The sequence below is a fragment of the Scyliorhinus torazame genome, chromosome 17, assembly GCF_047496885.1.
Source record: "Scyliorhinus torazame isolate Kashiwa2021f chromosome 17, sScyTor2.1, whole genome shotgun sequence".
Taxonomy (NCBI): Eukaryota; Metazoa; Chordata; class Chondrichthyes; order Carcharhiniformes; family Scyliorhinidae; genus Scyliorhinus; species Scyliorhinus torazame.
The window spans coordinates 15,830,961-15,848,767 of NC_092723.1; the positions used below are offsets into that span (position 1 = coordinate 15,830,961).

The 17,807-nt window shown below is 51.4% G+C and overlaps 1 protein-coding gene across 13 annotated transcripts in view; it reads left to right on the forward strand.

The window, feature by feature from the left end:
* Window positions 1-17,807, forward strand: part of nfasca (neurofascin homolog (chicken) a) — a 338,294-nt gene that overhangs the window by 179,831 nt on the left and 140,656 nt on the right. For 9 of the 13 annotated variants that reach the window (XM_072480092.1, XM_072480091.1, XM_072480095.1 and 6 more), the window contains 4 exons: window positions 5,220-5,404; window positions 5,919-5,936; window positions 13,342-13,447; window positions 16,586-16,782. In XM_072480092.1, the coding sequence (XP_072336193.1) occupies window positions 5,311-5,404; window positions 5,919-5,936; window positions 13,342-13,447; window positions 16,586-16,782 (415 nt within the window). In that variant the 5' untranslated portion in view covers window positions 5,220-5,310. The remainder of the gene's footprint in view (window positions 1-5,219; window positions 5,405-5,918; window positions 5,937-13,341; window positions 13,448-16,585; window positions 16,783-17,807) is intronic. The other 4 variants (XM_072480094.1, XM_072480102.1, XM_072480098.1 and 1 more) reach the window with 1 other exon arrangement.

The window sequence follows — 17,807 nt, forward strand, 5'->3', positions numbered from 1 at the left end:
GCACGGCTAAGTGGGGTCTCAAACCCACTTATCCGATGCGACTGGGTCCCACCCATCGCGACATCTCGCAAGATCTGGTTAGCTCTCACGTCTCGCGAGGTGTGTCGGCCGTCGGGAATCCCCGGGGAGGCCCCTCCCGTCATCTAACGGCCACATCGCACCCAAGTGCCGGCAGGTCGCGGCCGGTAGACCGCGCCCCAGATTACCAATCGCTGTCGCAGTGTTTAATACGATTGTGTCGACAGCTTCAGCCGTGGACTCGCCAACACTAAGGGCATTCAAATGGTCATTGGATAGACATATGGACGATAAGGGAATAGTGTAGATGGGCTTTAGATTGGTTTCACAGGTCGGTGCAACATCGAGGGCCGAAGGGCCTGTACTGCGCTGTAATGTTCTATGTTCTATGAGTCCACTAGCTTTTTGTGATTTCTGTGCCTGTTGGAGGCAGCAAGTAAAGGGTTAAACTGATGTTGCACTTGTCCCCCCATTCTGCGAGGACAGGCAGCTGGCCCAGCTTCATTCTCTTTCGGCCACAACCTCTGATGCTCTCACCCCCTCTAACCATTCGTGGAGACTTAAGCCCCCAGCTGAGGCGACAATCACCTGACCAGAGCTCCGGTTATTTTTTTAGCTCGCAGTGATTTCAAATGCCTCAACTCATTTCCCACCATTTAATTTATTTTCAAGGACGCAACCCTGCCCTCGGACTGAGACAGCTTCAGTACATTTAGCACCGGGGGGGCCAGTGGTGGGTGCCACACATTCGGATCACGATGCTGTGTGTTTTTTTTTACTGTGCACGAATTAGCTGTTGTATTACAATAGGTGCGATGCTGCGCAAACATCACTTCACTTTTTAATGCAGCTTGTAAACAGCAGCATTTATATCCCACCAACACTGCCGTCTCGTCGTTTAACCGATTCCGCACTCGACAGTTTTTCAAATGTTCAGTGATGGAGGAAGAGGGATTTACATTTCTGTTGTGTCTTTCACAACGTCATACAATACACAGCACAATAACAGATCATTCCGCTCAACCAGCTATCCATGCTGCACATGGGTTATCTCCTATCCTTCCTCATAACCCTCTATTCCCTTCTCCCTCATCTGCTTATTCAGCTTTCCATTAAATGCAGACCATCCCGAAACCTTTTACAGATGATGGAGTACTTCAAGTATCGTCACTCTTGTAATGTAGGAAAGATGAAGCAAATTCAGTTTGAATTAGGGGAGGGATGAGGAAAACCCCCCGTGGGATTAATGTGAGGGATGATGAGTATTGATAAGGACACGGCGGAGAACTCCACCACTGTTCCTCGACATAGGGATACAGGGGGCTGGATTGTCCGATTCTGGGGCCATGCCCCACGCCGGCGTGGGAACGGTGACGTTATACACCAGAAAAAATGGTGCAAAACGGCCACCGATTCCACATTTTGCTGGGGGCCAGCAGGAAAATGAAATGAAATGAAAATCGCTTATTGTCACCAGTAGGCTTCAAATGAAGTTACTGTGAAAAGCCCCTAGTCGCCACATTCCAGCGCCTGTTCGGGGAGGCTGGTACGGGAATTGAACCGTGCTGCTGGCCTGCCTTGGTCTGCTTTCAAAGCCAGCGATTTAGCCCAGTGAGCTAAACCAGCCCCAATGGCAGCATCGAGGACCTGGCTCGAGCTGCCGATGCACCCCGGAGAATGGCTGGGTCCGTGGCCGCGCATGCGCACGGCGGCCGCTGCTCGCGGACCCGGCCCGCGAAATAGTCCCACCCTTCGGCCGGCACGCGCGCCCCGGACCACCGCCCCCCCCCCCCCCACACACAGTGCCCCCAGCCCCAAATAATGTCCCCCCCCCACCCCCCTTCCCGCGGATTGGCCTCCCCCGACTGTGGCAGCGCTGGACTGAGTCTGCAGCCGCCACGCTGCGTTCCCAACGGGCGGGACCACATGGCGTCAGGAACTCGGCCAGTCGGGAGCGGAGCCTCAGGCAGCGATTTGGTCGGGAACTCGGATTCTCCGGCCGATCGCCGAACGTGATTTCGCCATCGACGACCGAAAAATCAAGCCCAGGAACTTTTACAATCACCTGAGAGGGCCGCTGGAACCTTGGTTTAACGTCTCAACCAAAAGACAGCGGTCAGGATCCGCCGCCCCGCCGCCATGCCACATTTCTGCCCCGACCGACCGGCGGGATTCTCCATTACGCCAGCCAGTCAAGGGGGTTTCCCATTGTGGGGCAGCCCCATTCCGTCGGGAAACCCCCGGGCGCCGGCATAGCGGAGAATCACGCCAGCAGAGAATCCCGGCCGTCAGCTCTAACAGTGCAGCATCCCATCGATGCTGCAGTGGGCCGTTGCACTATATGACACACTCAAGTCCTGGAGAGGGACTTGGACCCACAACCATCTGTCTCCAAGGCAAGAATACAGTCAAAGAGCCACAGCTGACGCTTGGCATTGAGCTCCATTGACACAAAATTGTCGATATCTAAGCTATCCATTTCCCAAGTATTGTAAGTCTTTATCAAAACTTCAAGCCCTGATATGCAAGGGTCTCAGCTGACACTGGGCTGCAAGGTCACCTAGGTGGGGCGGCACGGTGGCACAGTGGTTAGCACTGCTGCCTCACAGCATCAGGGACCCAAATTCAATTCCGACCTCGGGTAACTGTGTGGTGTTTGTACATTCTGCCTGCGTCTGTCTGAGTTTCCTCCGGCTGCTCCGGTTTCCTCTCACGGTCCAAACATGTGCAGGTTAGGTGGATTGGCCATGCTAAAATTGCCCCTTAGGGTGGAGTTGCAGGAATAGGGTGGGGATTAGGCCGAGGTAGGGTGGTCTTTCGAAGGGTCAGTGCAGACTCAATGGGTCAAATGGTCTTCTTCTGCACTGTCAGGATTCTGTAATTCTATGAGGTACCGACATGAGTCTTTCTCGAGCGTGTAAAGCCTCTCACAACGTACAAGTGTTGGCCCTGAGGCACCTGCTTGCCTCGCTTCCATCTGGCCGTGTTTTGTATTGAGGGTGGTGGGTCGTGCTGTGCACTAACGATAATAGAGGAAGGAAGGGGGGGAAAAAAACGAGGCAACAAAAGCCCAGGCTGCGACCTTTTCTGCAAAAGAGGTCACAAGAGCCACAGGTCAAGAGTCAATCTATTCATAGAATTAATGATCGTAGCACCTGGCTGATGGATTAGCTGAGGATCGACTCCCCAGACAGAGTGATTCTGCTAGCAGCATTAATCGTGGACCAGGTCTAAAGGAGATATGGAAAAATCAAAGATAATTAACGGCCATTGGAGCTATTGATCATCACACGCATCACAACTTTAGCATACAGCTGCACTTTGAATTGCTCCCATTTAATTTTGTCTTGAATAATCCGTAATTTCTCCCTCTTTTAGCAAAGGAGATCGCCCCCTGATACCTGTGATTTACTCTCATTACATCTGATGTTTCAATGATTTAAACGTATCTTCCTTTTACTTGTCCTAAGGTCTGAGCAATGGAGTCAAGGCCACGTTGTTTTCACAATCCTCTCATTCTGATCTGATACACACCTCCTACTTGCTTATTACCACCAGTGGTCACCAAGCCTTCAGTCGCCTAGCATCCCCCCCCCCCCCCCCCCCAAAGCCCCAGAGTTCTCTGCCTAAGCCTCTCCCTTCTTTAAGGCTCTCCTTAAACTTAAACTTACCACTATGACCCAGGTTTTGACCACCTCGCCAAGTCCACTTTTGTCTGATTCCACCCCTGTCTATCACCTCGGGACCTTGTACTATGTCCATTGCTCTCGCTACACCTTATTGTTGTCGGGGCAACTTTAAGGTGTGGATTGAAGGTTTTACGGGGGGTATCATTCAGTTACCTTTATGTTGGATCCAAGGAAGCGACCACATGGGAGCGGAAAGGAAACAAAGGTTTATTGAGTGTAGAACTAAGCTGTATACGCCGCCACTCCCCGGCGGGACTGCTGTGACCGGCCCACACTCGGGCTGGGGTTTTTATGTCCAGGTTTGTTACCCGCTTACGAGGGAGCTTCGCCCCCTCAGCAGTGTAGCTTGTATCCCTCGAGAGTCACAGGGAGCCTAATCGGCCCGGTCCCATTGCTGTCGTATAGTTATAACACACCTCCCCAATCTCCCCCTACCCTGCAAATCCCAAGATGCACCTGCCAAAAAGGACCTCTGTATTTTTTTTGAGGCTGCCGTTCAGGTATTGTGGGGGGCAGGGCAGGTGGCCTGTAACAGTCAGGAGACCGGCCCTTTCGGGTTGAGTGCCTCAATGGCACCACCCCCGGTGGCTGCGGCCCAGACCACCGTCCCCGGCATCGTCCGGCAGCGGTATCTCCATCTCGGAGCCTGAGTCATCAGCATCGGGCATCTCGACATAGAAAACCCCATTGGATTGTGACGGGGTGGCAGTGGCCTGCCCGAGGGCTGCGCTGGGCACTCCAAAAGGGTGTCACTGAATGCGGATGTTCAGCTGCGGAGGTGGTCCAGGTGTCTGTTTGACTCCCGGTCCTACACGCGAACACGGTACGATAACGGCCCTGTCTGTTGGACAATGGTGCCTGGGACCCATATTGGCCATCATTGGCGTTTCGCACATTGACTGTGTCCCCCGGTGTGAAATGCCAAGGTGACGCACCTCCGCCAGGGCCTTGCTCTACCCTGTCCGGTCCGTGGCAGATCTTCCTGCTGATGTCGGGTGGCACGAGGCTGAGAAAGGTCCAGAGTCGACAACCCATGAATAGCTCTGCCAGTGCTACTGCGGTGGTGAGTGAGGCGCGGTGCGGGAACTGAAGAGAAAACGCGCCAAACACATGTCGAGCAACCCCGTCGTCTGTTGTACATTCCATCCTCGTTGCCAGTGTTGGGTCCAAGGAAGCGACCATATGGGAGCATAAATAAAACAAAGCTTTATTGAATGTAGAACAAAACTCCATACACCAGCACTCCCTGGAGGAAGGAACTCCTGCGACCAATCCACACCCGAGCCGGGGTTTTTATGTCCAGGTTTCTTCCCCGTTAATGAGGGAGCTCCGCCCCCTCAGCAGGGTAGTGTGTATTCCTCGAGAGTCACAGAGAGCCCAATTGGTCCGTGGCTCGCATTTAGGTTATAACACACTATTTGTTGAATTATTTCCACAACGGGAATAAATCATTTTGTGACTTTTGTTCAAGTTTTGTGCTGCTTGTAACTCCTGCTAATTGTTTGCCAACAGGTGAGAGGGAGAGAGACAGCGAGAGAGAGAGTACTCAAACCAGAGCACAACTGGATTTGGTCTGCACTTGGGGAGCATTTAACAGCTGGAAATGCTACTAAGGGAGAGGATCTTTCTGCACACTGGATTGGTGTGCATCTTGTCACTGTGCCATCGGATTGCATCCATCGAAGTCCCCCTCGACCGTAAGTGTTACAAGTCAGCGAGTGTGTCATTGTAGGGGTGAATGTGGCTGTAGTGAGAGGAACCTTAGGATGAGCATGAGACAACAACACAGACTAATTTCTCACCCAGAACAACTCCCGGTTTGTATCAATAATCAGCATGCCTTAATAATCAAGATATGCTAACACGCGTTTATATTAATGAGAAGTTGCTGTTAATAATCAGTGTCTTTTAATTATCAGGGCATGTTAACAAAGTAGTTTATATTAATAATGTTTGTAATAATTAATGTGTGTTAATAAGTGCGTAATATGCAGACGATATTAACAAGGGTAGTATCTGAACAGGCTGTGCGTTAAGAAACAGGTTTCATTAACAAACCATGTATATTAATGTGAAGAGAATATTAATAAGCAGTGTATTAATAAGCAGAGCCCCTCTATGTAAACATAGTCATAACTCTTGTCTCTTTCACTAACCTGTTTATTTCCTCATCTCCTATGTTTCCTCAATATGCCAACAATGGGATAAAAGCAAGCCTTCAGAGAGAGTGTAAGTTCTCGCGGTTTCTCGTTATGTGTGTAATTATCGGCTGTCTTGTTGAGGACACTCGCTGTCCTGTCTTCAGCCCAATCCAATAGTGAGTGGTTGGGTTTGAGACAGACGGCGGGACACAGATGTAGTGCAACTGGCTTTGGCTCCAAAAGACTTTGAAATGTCCTGGGGAGGGCTGGGGGAATGTGGGTCTCAGAGTTAGGATCAGCCCAAACCCCCAGGCAAATCTTCATGGTGATCAACATTTGAGTGACTTGCAGGTACATTGCTTCGGCTGGACATGAAGAATGCCTCTTTGGGCGTGGTTCAAGGGATTACATTTCCGAGACAACCACACGTCTGCAGAATGACGTCCAACATGGCTCACCAACACAGATTGTCCATTCCTGTCTATGATTATAAACCAGAGATCCCTCTCCCCACTCTTGCCTTTGGTTTCTATCTCTACTGTAATCAGTCATGTCACTCTCCCAATCTGACTGATACTCTGATCAGTGCTCCCCTGAACATCCTTCAACACTCTCCCACCTGTCTGGGAGCACGGTAGCACAAGCGGATAGCACCGTGTATTCACAGCGCCAGGGTCCCAGGTTCGATTCCCCGCTGGGTCACTGTCTGTGCGTAGTCTGCACGTTCTCCCCGTGTCTGCGTGGGTTTCCTCCGGGTGCTCCGGTTTCTTCCCACAGTCCAAAGACGTGCAGGTTATGTGGATTGGCCACGATAAATTGCCCTTAGTGGCCAAAAAGGTTAGGAGGGGTTATTGGGTTACGGGGATAGGGTGGAAGTGAGGGCTTAAGTGGGTTGGTGCAGACTCGATGGGCCGAATGGCTGCCTTCTGCACTGCATGTTCTATGTTCCTCCTCTTCCCCCTTTCCCATGCACTGGAAAACCGGAAGCTACTTGTAACTCTTGCTATTCTACTTCTCTTTTCCCCCAGGAGGTCAAACATTGTTATTATTGTCACGTAAGTTTGCCATCATCTATTAAAATCCAATTCTCAAATAAGCAGCAATTTCTCAACTTAGAGAACGGTTAGAATATGTGGCCAAATATGCAGTGGGCCATACCTCAGGTGCTTTTCAGAAAGAAAAATAGACAGGTACGAGAGAGAAAGGAATAGAAAGTTATACTGAAAGACTGAGACAGGGCAGACCATAAGATATAGGAGCAGAATTAGGCCACTTGGCCCATCGAGTCTGCTCCGCCGTTCAATCATGGCTGATACGTTTCTCATCCCCATTCTCCTGCCTTCTCCCCATAACCCCTGATCCCCTTATTAATCAAGAACCTATCTAACTCTGTCTTAAGGACACTCAGTGATTTGGCCTCCACAACCTTCTGAGGCAAAAAGTTCCACAGATTCACCACCCTCTGGCTGAAGAAATTCCTCCTCATCTCAGTTTTAAAGGATCGTCCCTTCAGTCTGAGGCTGTGCCCACGGGTTCTAGTTTTTCCTACAAGTGGAAACATCTCCACGCCCACTCTATTGATGCCTTTCAGATAAAATGGGAGGGGACTCGTGTGGAACATAGACAGCAGTACAGACTAATTGGACTGAATGCACATTGTATGTAATTCTAATGTGGGTGAAGAAAATCCTGGTTGATGTTTTAAAAAATTTATGTGAAGGGAGAGTCAAATTTGGTAGCTGTAATTGTCCAAACCAAACCTGTACTCCTGCTCTAGAACTTTGGGCGGGATTCTCCGACCCCTCCCGCCGGGTGGGAGAACCGCCGGGGTTCGGCGTGAATCCCGCCATCCTCCTAATTCTCCCCCCCGCCCCCCAATAATTGCCCCGTCATGAGACGCACCGCGCGTCTCGGAGAATGGCGGTGTCCGGCGCGAATCAATGGGCCCGGGGTCTGACCGAATTCTCCGGCCAGCGATGGGCCAAAGTCCCGCCCGTTCTTTGCCAGTCCCGCCGGCGTAAATTAGAGTAGATCCCTTACTGGCAGGACCTGGCAGCGCGGGCAGGCTCCGGGGTTCTTGGGGGGGCACGGGGGGATCTGGCCCCGGTACATGCCCCCACGGTGGCCTGGCCCGCGGTCGGGGCCCACCGATCCGCGGGCGGGCCTGTGCCGTGGGGGCACTCTATTGTTCCGCATCGGAGGCCGTGGTCCTCCGCCATTCCCGGTGCGGAAGCGAATCCCTCTGCGCATGCGCGGAGATGACGCCAGCACGCACTGGCGCTCCCGCGCATGCGCGACTCGCGCCGGCCGGCGGAGGCCCTTCGGCGACGGTTGCCGTGGTGCCAAGCCCCTTTCCCCAGCCAGTGCGGCGCAAACCACTCCGGGGCGGGCCTAGCCCCTGAAGGTGCGGAGGATTCCGCACCTTTGGGGCGGCCCGACGCCGGAGTGCTTCACGCCACTCTGTCCCACGGGACCCCCCGCCCCGCCGGGTAGGGGAGAATCCCGCCCTTTATTCTTACTTAACAATGGGATTGCCACTATCCAACCCCAGTTAAAAGACAACGAAGACTTGCATTTCTGTAGCTTCTTTCACAACTTCAGGATGTCCTTAAATACTTTACTGCCAATTAGAAGTGCAGTCACTGTTGTCATAAAGGAAACACGACAGCCCATTCTGTGCACAGCAAGATTCCACAAACATCCTATAATCCTTTTCCGTGATGCTACCTGAGGGATATATATTGACCAGAAGACCAGGTAGAACTCCTCTCCTCTCATTAGGAATAGTGGCCACGGGATCTTTTACATCCACCTGAAAAGGCAGATGAGGCCTCAGTTTAACCCTTATCCAAAGGACAGCAGCTCTGACAATGTATCACTCCCTCGGTGCCGTACTGGAGTATAAATCTAGATTTTGTTTTGCACTCACGTTTCTGGGGTAGGACTTGAAGAGACAGCCGTCTAACTCAGAGGGGAGAGTGATGCCCACCGCCCGTGGCTAACACCAGCTTGAAGACCACTGAGAAGAGACATGCCAACATCTTGACTGTGCCCATCTTGGTGGGGCCAACAGTGAAGGACACGAGTATCGGGTCACAGCGCCATTTATAGGACGACATCTCCCAGCAAGACTGCAGTCTTGTTATCATTTTTAGCCACATGGAGGGGTTTCCAGTTCGTGTCACCTTCACTGCTGCATCATCTGCATGCAATATTAATGTTTTAAAGGTTTGTTTTATTGCGGTGAAGGTAAAATTGGGTCATTTGCTGACTGCATGAGATTGAAGCCCGGAAGGTGCCGCTTGCGGAGGGTCTTTGAGCTCAGTGAGGATATAACTCTCTCCCCCCATAACACCCCTCCCACCCCCTCAAGTGTTTAATTTGACCCAGGCTGTTTGATCCACCTTGTATGCATCTCCTTGTCTTCCATTAGCACCTCTGTCAGGCTCAGTGTGATCTTTAAAGGCCTGGTTTACATCGGCCTGTCTGCTGTGCAGCAGTGTCTGTCACCTGGGTCCCCTGTCACTCTGTTATCCCATCCATCTGCCTGTTAGCAGCTGGGTCCACGGTTCTCACACACAATGTTACTGGATTCATCTGCACAATGACCTGGATCTCCTTTCCCTTCTGCTTGTCTCGTCTGTCCGATATCAGGGCCCGTGCTGTTATGTCTGCTTGGAATGTGTGTCAAATCTAATACAGTGCTCAATATACAATCTTGTAAATCCAGCCTCAGGATCTGTCTCCCTGCACAGCTACATATACAATGGCTGACTGCATTTCTCTTGGAATTGGTGTCATTACTCCTTGTTTTCTTTCTGTTCGAAACTCAGTTTGAGGAGGTGGGGGTCGAATTTTAACTTGTCCTCCTCGCCTCTCTTTACACTCTCTCCTTCCCACGTCTCTTGCCACACTGTCCTCCCCCAAAATCTCCTCTCCCTCATTTTCTTCAGCCTCCTGTATCCTTTCCCCTCCCTCACCATTTCCGTCCCTCTGTTATCCTCTCCTCTTGTCCTGAAGGTGCCCCCCCCTTGCTGGGACATTGCTCAGTGGCCGCAGTCTCACCCAAGTGAGCATTTCTAAATGTGCGAACGCGCGCAGTCAGGGTTGCTAATGTTGGGGATTGAAGACCAACCTGCCCGTGCTCTTACCCAACGCCAGTCAGAGGTCCATTAACTTCGGGCAGGAATTACCGGCCACAGACATTTCACCAGGGGTCAGTGATGGTGAGCAAAAACACAGGTAATTAGCCCATAGTCCATGAGGGCTCACCAGCATCTCTCAGATGATAGAAAGTGATAAGTGACCATACCGCTTGAGGAGCATTGCCCCACATTATGTGAGAGGCCAGGCAAGGAGGACGCTCTCTGTGAATGACCACGGAAGGTACAGGGATTGAACTCACGCCATTGTCTTCACTACGCTCAAGCCAACTGTGCTAACCGGTGCGCCAGGCAATTCTTAAAGCCCTGCAGGAGGATAACGAGGAGTCACAAAGCTTAATCTGAAACATGGTTGGAACAGGACACAGTGGGCGCGATTCTCCACTCCAACGCCGGTTGGGCGAATCGCCTGGGCCGCCAAAATTTCCGGGGACGCCGGTCCGACGCCCTCCCGCGATTCTCCCAAGCGGCGGGAACGGCCCGGTCGGGTTTCGCAGGCCGGAGAATCGCCGGAGACACCCAAAATGGCGATTCTCCGGCACCCCTGCTATTCTGAGGCCCAGATGGGCCGAGCGGCCAGGCCAAAACGGCGGGTTCCCCCGGCGCCATCCACACCTGGTCGCTGCAGTCGTGAGCGGTGCGTGAACGCTGGGGGGGGGCTGCCTGTGGGGGGGCGAGGGGGGATCCTGCACCGGGCTTCACCTGGAATGTGGGGTGGCCCGCGATCGGTGCCAACCGATCGTCGGGCCGTCCTCTCTGTAGGAGGACCTCCTTCCTTCCGCAGCCCCGCAAGATCCGTCCCCCATCTTCTTGCGGGGTGGATTTAGAGAGGACGGCAACCACGCATGCGTGGGTTGGCGCCGGCCATGCGCGGATGACGCCCGTTATGCGGCGCCGGCCACGTCATCTATGCGGCGCTGCTTTTACGCGGGCGACAAGGCCTGGCGCGTGTAGATGACGCGGCCCTGATCCTAGCCCATTGTCAGGGCCTGAATCTGCCGGGGCCGTTCCGTGCCGTCGTGAACCTCGATGGCGTTCACGACGGCGCGGCCACTTCGGCGTGGGAGTGGAGAATCCCGCCCGTTGAGTCTGGAGAAGGGTGTGTAGATAGCCTGGGTCACATTGAGATCCAAAAAGACGAGGTTTTGGGTGTCTTAAAAAATATTAAGGTAGATAAGTCCCCAGGGCCTGATGGGATCTACCCCAGAATACTGAAGGAGGCTGGAGAGGAAATTGCTGAGGCCTTGATAGAAATCTTTGGATCCTCACTGTCTTCAGGTGATGTCCCGGAGGACTGGAGAATAGCCAATGTTGTTCCTCTGTTTAAGAAGGGTAGCAAGGATAATCCAGGGAACTACAGGCCGGTGAGCCTTACTTCAGTGGTAGGGAAATTACAGGAGAGAATTCTTCGAGACAGGATCTACTCCCATTTGGAAGCAAATGGACGTATTAGTGAGAGGCAGCATGGTTTTGTGAAGGGGAGGTCGTGTCTCACTAACTTGATAGAGTTTTTCGAGGAGGTCACTAAGATGATTGATGCAGGTAGGGCAGTGGATGTTGTCTATATGGACTTTAGTAAGGCCTTTGACAAGGTCCCTCATGGTAGACTAGTACAAAAGTTGAAGTCACACGGGATCAGGGGTGAGCTGGCAAGGTGGATACAGAACTGGCTAGGTCATAGAAGGCAGAGAGTAGCAATGGAAGGATGCTTTTCTAATTGGAGGGCTGTGACCAGTGGTGTTTCACAGGGATCAGTGCTGGGACCTTTGCTGTTTGTAGTATATATAAATGATTTGGAGGAAAATGTAACTGGTCTGATTAGTAAGTTTGCAGACGACACAAAGGCTGGTGGAATTGCGGATAGCGATGAGGACTGTCAGAGGATACAGCAGGATTTAGATTGTTTGGAGACTTGGGCGGAGAGATGGCAGATGGAGTTTAATCCAGACAAATGTGAGGTAATGCATTTTGGAATGTCTAATGCAGGTAGGGCATATACAGTGAATGGTAGAACCCTCAAGAGTATTGAAAGTCAAAGAGATCTAGGAGTACAGGTCCACAGGTCACTGAAAGGGGCAACACAGGTGGAGAAGGTAGTCAAGAAGGCATACGGCATGCTTGCCTTCATTGGCCGGGGCATTGAGTATAGGAATTGGTAAGTCATGTTGCAGCTGTATGGAACCTTAGTTAGGCCACACTTGGAGTATAGTGTTCAATTCTGGTCGCCACACTACCAGAAGCATGTGGAGGCTTTAGAGAGGGTGCAGAAGAGATTTACCAGAATGTTGCCTGGTATGGAGGGCATTAGCTATGAGGAGCGGTTGAATAAACTCGGTTTGTTCTCACTGGAACGAAGGAGGTTGATGGGCGACCTGATAGAGGTCTACAAAATTATGAGGGGCATAGACAGAGTGGATAGTTAGAGGTTTTTCCCCGGGGTAGAGGGGTCAATTACTAGGGGGCATAGGTTTAAGGTGAGAGGGGCAAGGTTTAGAGTAGATGTACGAGGCAAGTTTTTTACGCAGAGGGTAGTGGGTGCCTGGAACTCGCTACCGGAGGAGGTGGTGGAAGCAGGGACGATAGTGACATTTAAGGGGCATCTTGACAAATACATGAATGGGATGGGAATAGAGGGATACGGACCCAGGAAGTGTAGAAGATTGTAGTTTAGTCGGGCAGCATAGTCGTGACGATGGGCTTGGAGGGCCGAAGGGCCTGTTCCTGTGCGGTACATTTCTTTGTTCTTTGTTCTTTGTTCTTCAAGTCCTGCGGTGGGATTTAGAACATAGAACATAAAGTGCAGAAGGAGGCCATTCGACCCATCGAGTCTGCACCGACCCACTTAAGCCTTCACTTCCACCCTATCCCCGTAACCCAATAACCTCTCCTAACCTTTTTTGGTCACTAAGGGCAATTTATCATGGCCAATCCACCTAACCTGCACGTCTTTGGACTGTGGGAGGAAACCGGAGCACCAGGTGGAAACCCACGCAGACACGGGGAGAACGTGCAAACTCCGCACAGACAGTGACCCGGCGGGGAATCGAACCTGGGACCCTGTCGCTGTGAAGCCACAGTGCTATCCACTTGTGCTACCGTGCTGCCCACAATTTGAAACCAGACTGTCTGACTCAGCCACAGGGGTGCCGCCTACTCGACTGCAACATCTCCGTCGGACAGAGGGTCACCATTTCAACTTAGAAAGTTGACCAAAGAGCTTGGTGTTGAGGGATGAGAAAGACGATTAGGCTGCTATTCTGTCTGTCTGTGCTGCTGTTCCAAATATGTTCATGATCCTCATTACTTCTTGTTTTCATTTATTTTTTGCAGTGGCACAGCCTCCAACCATCACCAAACAGTCTCCAAAAGATTACATCGTAGACCCCCGGGATAACGTAGTTATCTACTGCGAAGGGAAGGGAAACCCAACTCCTGCGTACGTATTCTTTCTTTACGGTTACAATGATGTGAGGGGGTGCATTATCACCCAGGACCTCAGCATGACGAGAGGGGGTGAGCGCAGAACTGGGGGAAATGCTCGACACCCTGCAGTGCATGGTATCTCGCACTAGTGGCCACTTGTGAGCAATGTGGCATTAGCGACCTCTGCTGTACGGAACCAAGTACTGCAGTGGCACAAAGTCCACAACAGGGATAATCTCGCGTTGACGATGTTAAATGATATTTGGCAGTGGAGGAAAGTTTCCTCAGGACTACCTCCACTCTGCTACCATTGTGAACAGGGTTTCCGCTAAATCTCGGCCTCAGTGCCTGCTCTGGAGAACGGGAATTCGAGAAGAAATTGACCCCGAATAAATGTATCGTCGAATGATACAGCAAAGAAGGCCATTCAGCCCATTGAACATGTACTGGCTCTTGGAGAAACCTGCCAATCTTGTCTCGCTCTCCTGCTCTTCCCCCTGAAAAATCATTTACTTTTCAAGTATTTATCCAATTGCCTTTTGTACGTTATTGTTTAATCTGCTTTCAGCACTGTTTCGAGCAATGAATTCCAGGTCAGAAAACATTGCTGCCGAATCCATCAGCCCATTTACCCAATCTCACTCTTTTGTATCCTCTGATTACTGACCCATAATAATCTAATAATCTTTATTAGTGTCACAAGTAGGCTTACATTAACACTGCAATGACGTTACGGTGAAAATCCCCTAGTCGCCACACTCCGGCGCCTGTTCGGGAACACAGAGGGAGAATTCAGAATGTCCAATTCACCAAACAGCACGTCTTTAGGGACTTGTGGGAGGAAACTGGAACACCCGGACGAAACCCACGCAGACACGGGGAGAACGTGCAGACTCCGCACAGACAGTGACCCAGCGGGGAATCGAACCTGGGACCCTAGTGCTATGAAGCAACAATTTCTGCTAATGGACCAGATATTTATTTTTTATTATGATAATTTAACCATTCTTAATACTTCTATTAAATCTTTCCTTAACCTGGGCAGCATGGTGGCGCATTGGTTAGCACTGCTTCCTCACAACGCTGAGGAGCCAGGTTCGATCCCAGCCCCGGGTCACTCTCCGTGTGGAGTTTGCACATTCTCCCCGTGTCTGCGTGGGTCTCACCCCCACAACCCAAAGATGTGCAGGTTAGGTGAATTGGCCGCGCTAAATTGCCCCTTAATTGGGAAAAAAAAGAATCTAAATTTCGGGGGGGGAAATCTTTCCTTAGTCTTCCCTCCCCCAAGGAGAACAATTACAACTCCCCTCGTGGCTTCACGTCAACTGAAGTCCCTCTTCCCTGTTGTATTGTAATCATGTTTGGTGTGACTCTGTCCCGCTCACCTTGTCTGGAACCTTCGAAAGATTATTGGGTCGCGGTTTGATTTAGTTGAGCTGCTGTGCCTTTCAATCTATTTGGAAGTCCCGTTCGCTGTGTAGTCCCAAGTTGGGCAGGCGATGGATGTTTTTCTGCAGATACAATCCTGCTGCCTTTTCATAGAGATCGGAGCCTGATCTTCTTTGTGATTGAATCCTGGTTATTGTAACCCTGTCACGAAATTACTGCTGGTGTCAGGTTAATGCATGGATCCAAATGTCAAGTAGAATGGCTGAGTTTGCAGCGTTTATTTTTTGCTTCCGCTGATTTTAGTTCTTCGTTCTGCAGACTAGATGTCTGTGAAACTAAAAGGGAGTTGTTTGATCTGCTTCCGTGCGCTGCCTTTTTGTCCTTTTTAATGTTTTTCTACAAACCTTTAAAGCCCGGTGCCAACCTTAGCTCAGGAAACAGCACTCGCACCTGGGTCAAGACGATTGTGGGTACATGTCCCACTCTAGAGACCTAAGCAGAATAGGCTGATGCTTACGAACATACGACCAAGGAGCAGGAGTTGGCCATTCAGCCCCTCAAGCCTCGCCAAATGTGGTCCCGATAGTGCCCTGTACAACTGAAGCATAACCTCCCTATTTGGCATTCAATTCCCCACACAATAAATGATAACATGCTATTAATTTTCCTAATTACTGGCTGTACCTGTATACTAGCCTTTTATGATTCATACACTAGGACGCCCAGATCCCTCTGCACCTCAGAGCTCTGCAATCTCTCACCATTTGGATCACATGCTTCTTTTTTATTCTTCCTGCCAAAATGGAGAATTTCACATTTTCCCACATTGTACGCCATTTACCAGGGGTTGGATTCTCCGCACCCCGACGCTGAAATCGCGTCCGGCATAGGGCGGATAATCTATTTCCGCGCATGGAATCGGAACCGGCGCCGGTTCCTGGATTCTCCGGCCCCGAAAAGCAGCGTACTCGGAGAGTAGGCCGCGGCACGTATCCTCTCCCTGCGGCCATTGCCAGAGGCCCGCTCCGCTATTCTCTGCCCCCGACCGGCTGAAGTCCCGACGGCGTGTATGTAACATGGTCCCAGCCACTCGGGATACTCAGGTGGCGGCTGCGGACTCCGTCCACAGCTGCCATAGTCGGGGGCGGGTCGATCGGAGGGGGGTGCCTCATACGGGACCGGGCTATTTTTGGGCCGGTGGTCCGGGTCGGGCACGCGGCCGATCGGGGGCACTATTTACGTGGTCCAGCTCCGCGGTCTGAGTCCGCCATGGAGCACGGTGCGGCCACTGGAGGCCGCCGCCGTGATCCTCAGACCCGAAAGTGTGGGGGCCCGTATCTGCAGCTGTAGCTGCGAGTTTCACGACGGATCCCGGCTAGCGCCCTGCAGGGTGTGACTATGTGGCCTTTTGATGCCAGTTTTTCTGGCGTAAAAGGCCACAGTGTTCACGATGGCGTGGGGACAAAGTCCCTGAAACGGAGAATCCCGCCCGTGATCTTTCCCCACTCACCTAACCTGTTTAGCATCGTCCACCATCGTTTTCTAGGGGTCTCCAAAAATGTGTCACTATCTGGAGAAGGTCAATCGAAAGAATCCCCATTTTGCTATTCAGAATGAAATCCCAGAAAGATTATCAGTGTGGTTAAGTTCGGAAAGACACAGATGAGTATTATTCCAAATAGACTTGTGGAAAGAGTGTTTGTCCCAGATATCTTTGTTAGGTATTGGAACACAAACCAATGGGCTGACTCTGTCTCCACAGCTTCTCGTGGACTCGCAATGGAAAGTTCTTCAACGTTGCCAAAGATCCCAGAGTATCGATGAGATCACGTTCGGGGACCCTCACGATGGACTTTCGTTACAGTGGCCGAGCGGAGGATTATGAGGGAGAGTATCAGTGCTCAGCCAGAAATGACCATGGGACTGCACTCTCCCATAAAATAGTCCTCCGAGTCTCCAGTAAGACATGACTGAATCTGTTCTATTTGGGTTACAGTTCAAAATAGTCACTGCCTTTTGTGTAGCACGTGTCATCAGAGATTGGTTATGTTACTGGACTCATAATCCAGAGACCTGGTCCATTCATGCGTAGAAAATGAATTCAAATCCCACCTCAGCAGAAGTAATAGTGGCCATGAAATGGCTGGACTGCTGTTAGAAACTCATCTGGTTCACGAATGCACTTCAGGGAAGGAAATCTGCCGTCCTTACCTGATCTGGCCTACATGTGACTCCAGACCCACAGCACTGTGGTTGACTCTTAACTGCCCTCTGAACGGGTCTGGGGAGCTGCTCTGGGGATGGGTAATTAGCGGTGGCTTTACCAGCGATCGCCCACAACCTGAGCACAAATCAAAATGCTCATGACGGCTCCTGCCGATTGAATGAGACCAGGTTGTGTTTCTGTGTGAGAGACTGGATAACCCAAATCGCTATGGAGCCCAATGTCTAAATGTCTCGCCCATTACCCCAATTCTTCATTGGACTCCAAACCCAAATCGGAAATCACCGGCCTCGTCAACTAATCCCCGACTGATCTTGACAGCCGACACCGGCCTGTGCTCTTCAGTCCTCTGACTGGGGCACCGGTCCCTTCTCCCTTCTTCCCCCTCCCCAGGCGAGGAACCTTGAGCCTTTCTCTCTGCCGCTCTCTCCCCGAACCTGTCCCCCGTTTCCTGCCTTCAGTCAATGATCCCATGGCATTATTTGAAAGTAGAGAAGGCGAGTTGCCCCTGGTGCCAACCCGGTGTCCAGGCCAATATTTCATTCCTCAATCAACCTAACGCAAACAGATGATCCGGTCGTTATCACATTGCGGTTTGTGGGAGCTTGCTGTGCCCACATTTGATGCTGAACTTCCTACATTTCTGCAGTGACCACACTTCAAACGTCCTTCATTGACTGACAGCGCTTTAGTAGAACCAGCGATCATAAAGGACACTGTAGAAAGGCAAGCGTTGGGCGGCACGGTGGCACAGTGGTTA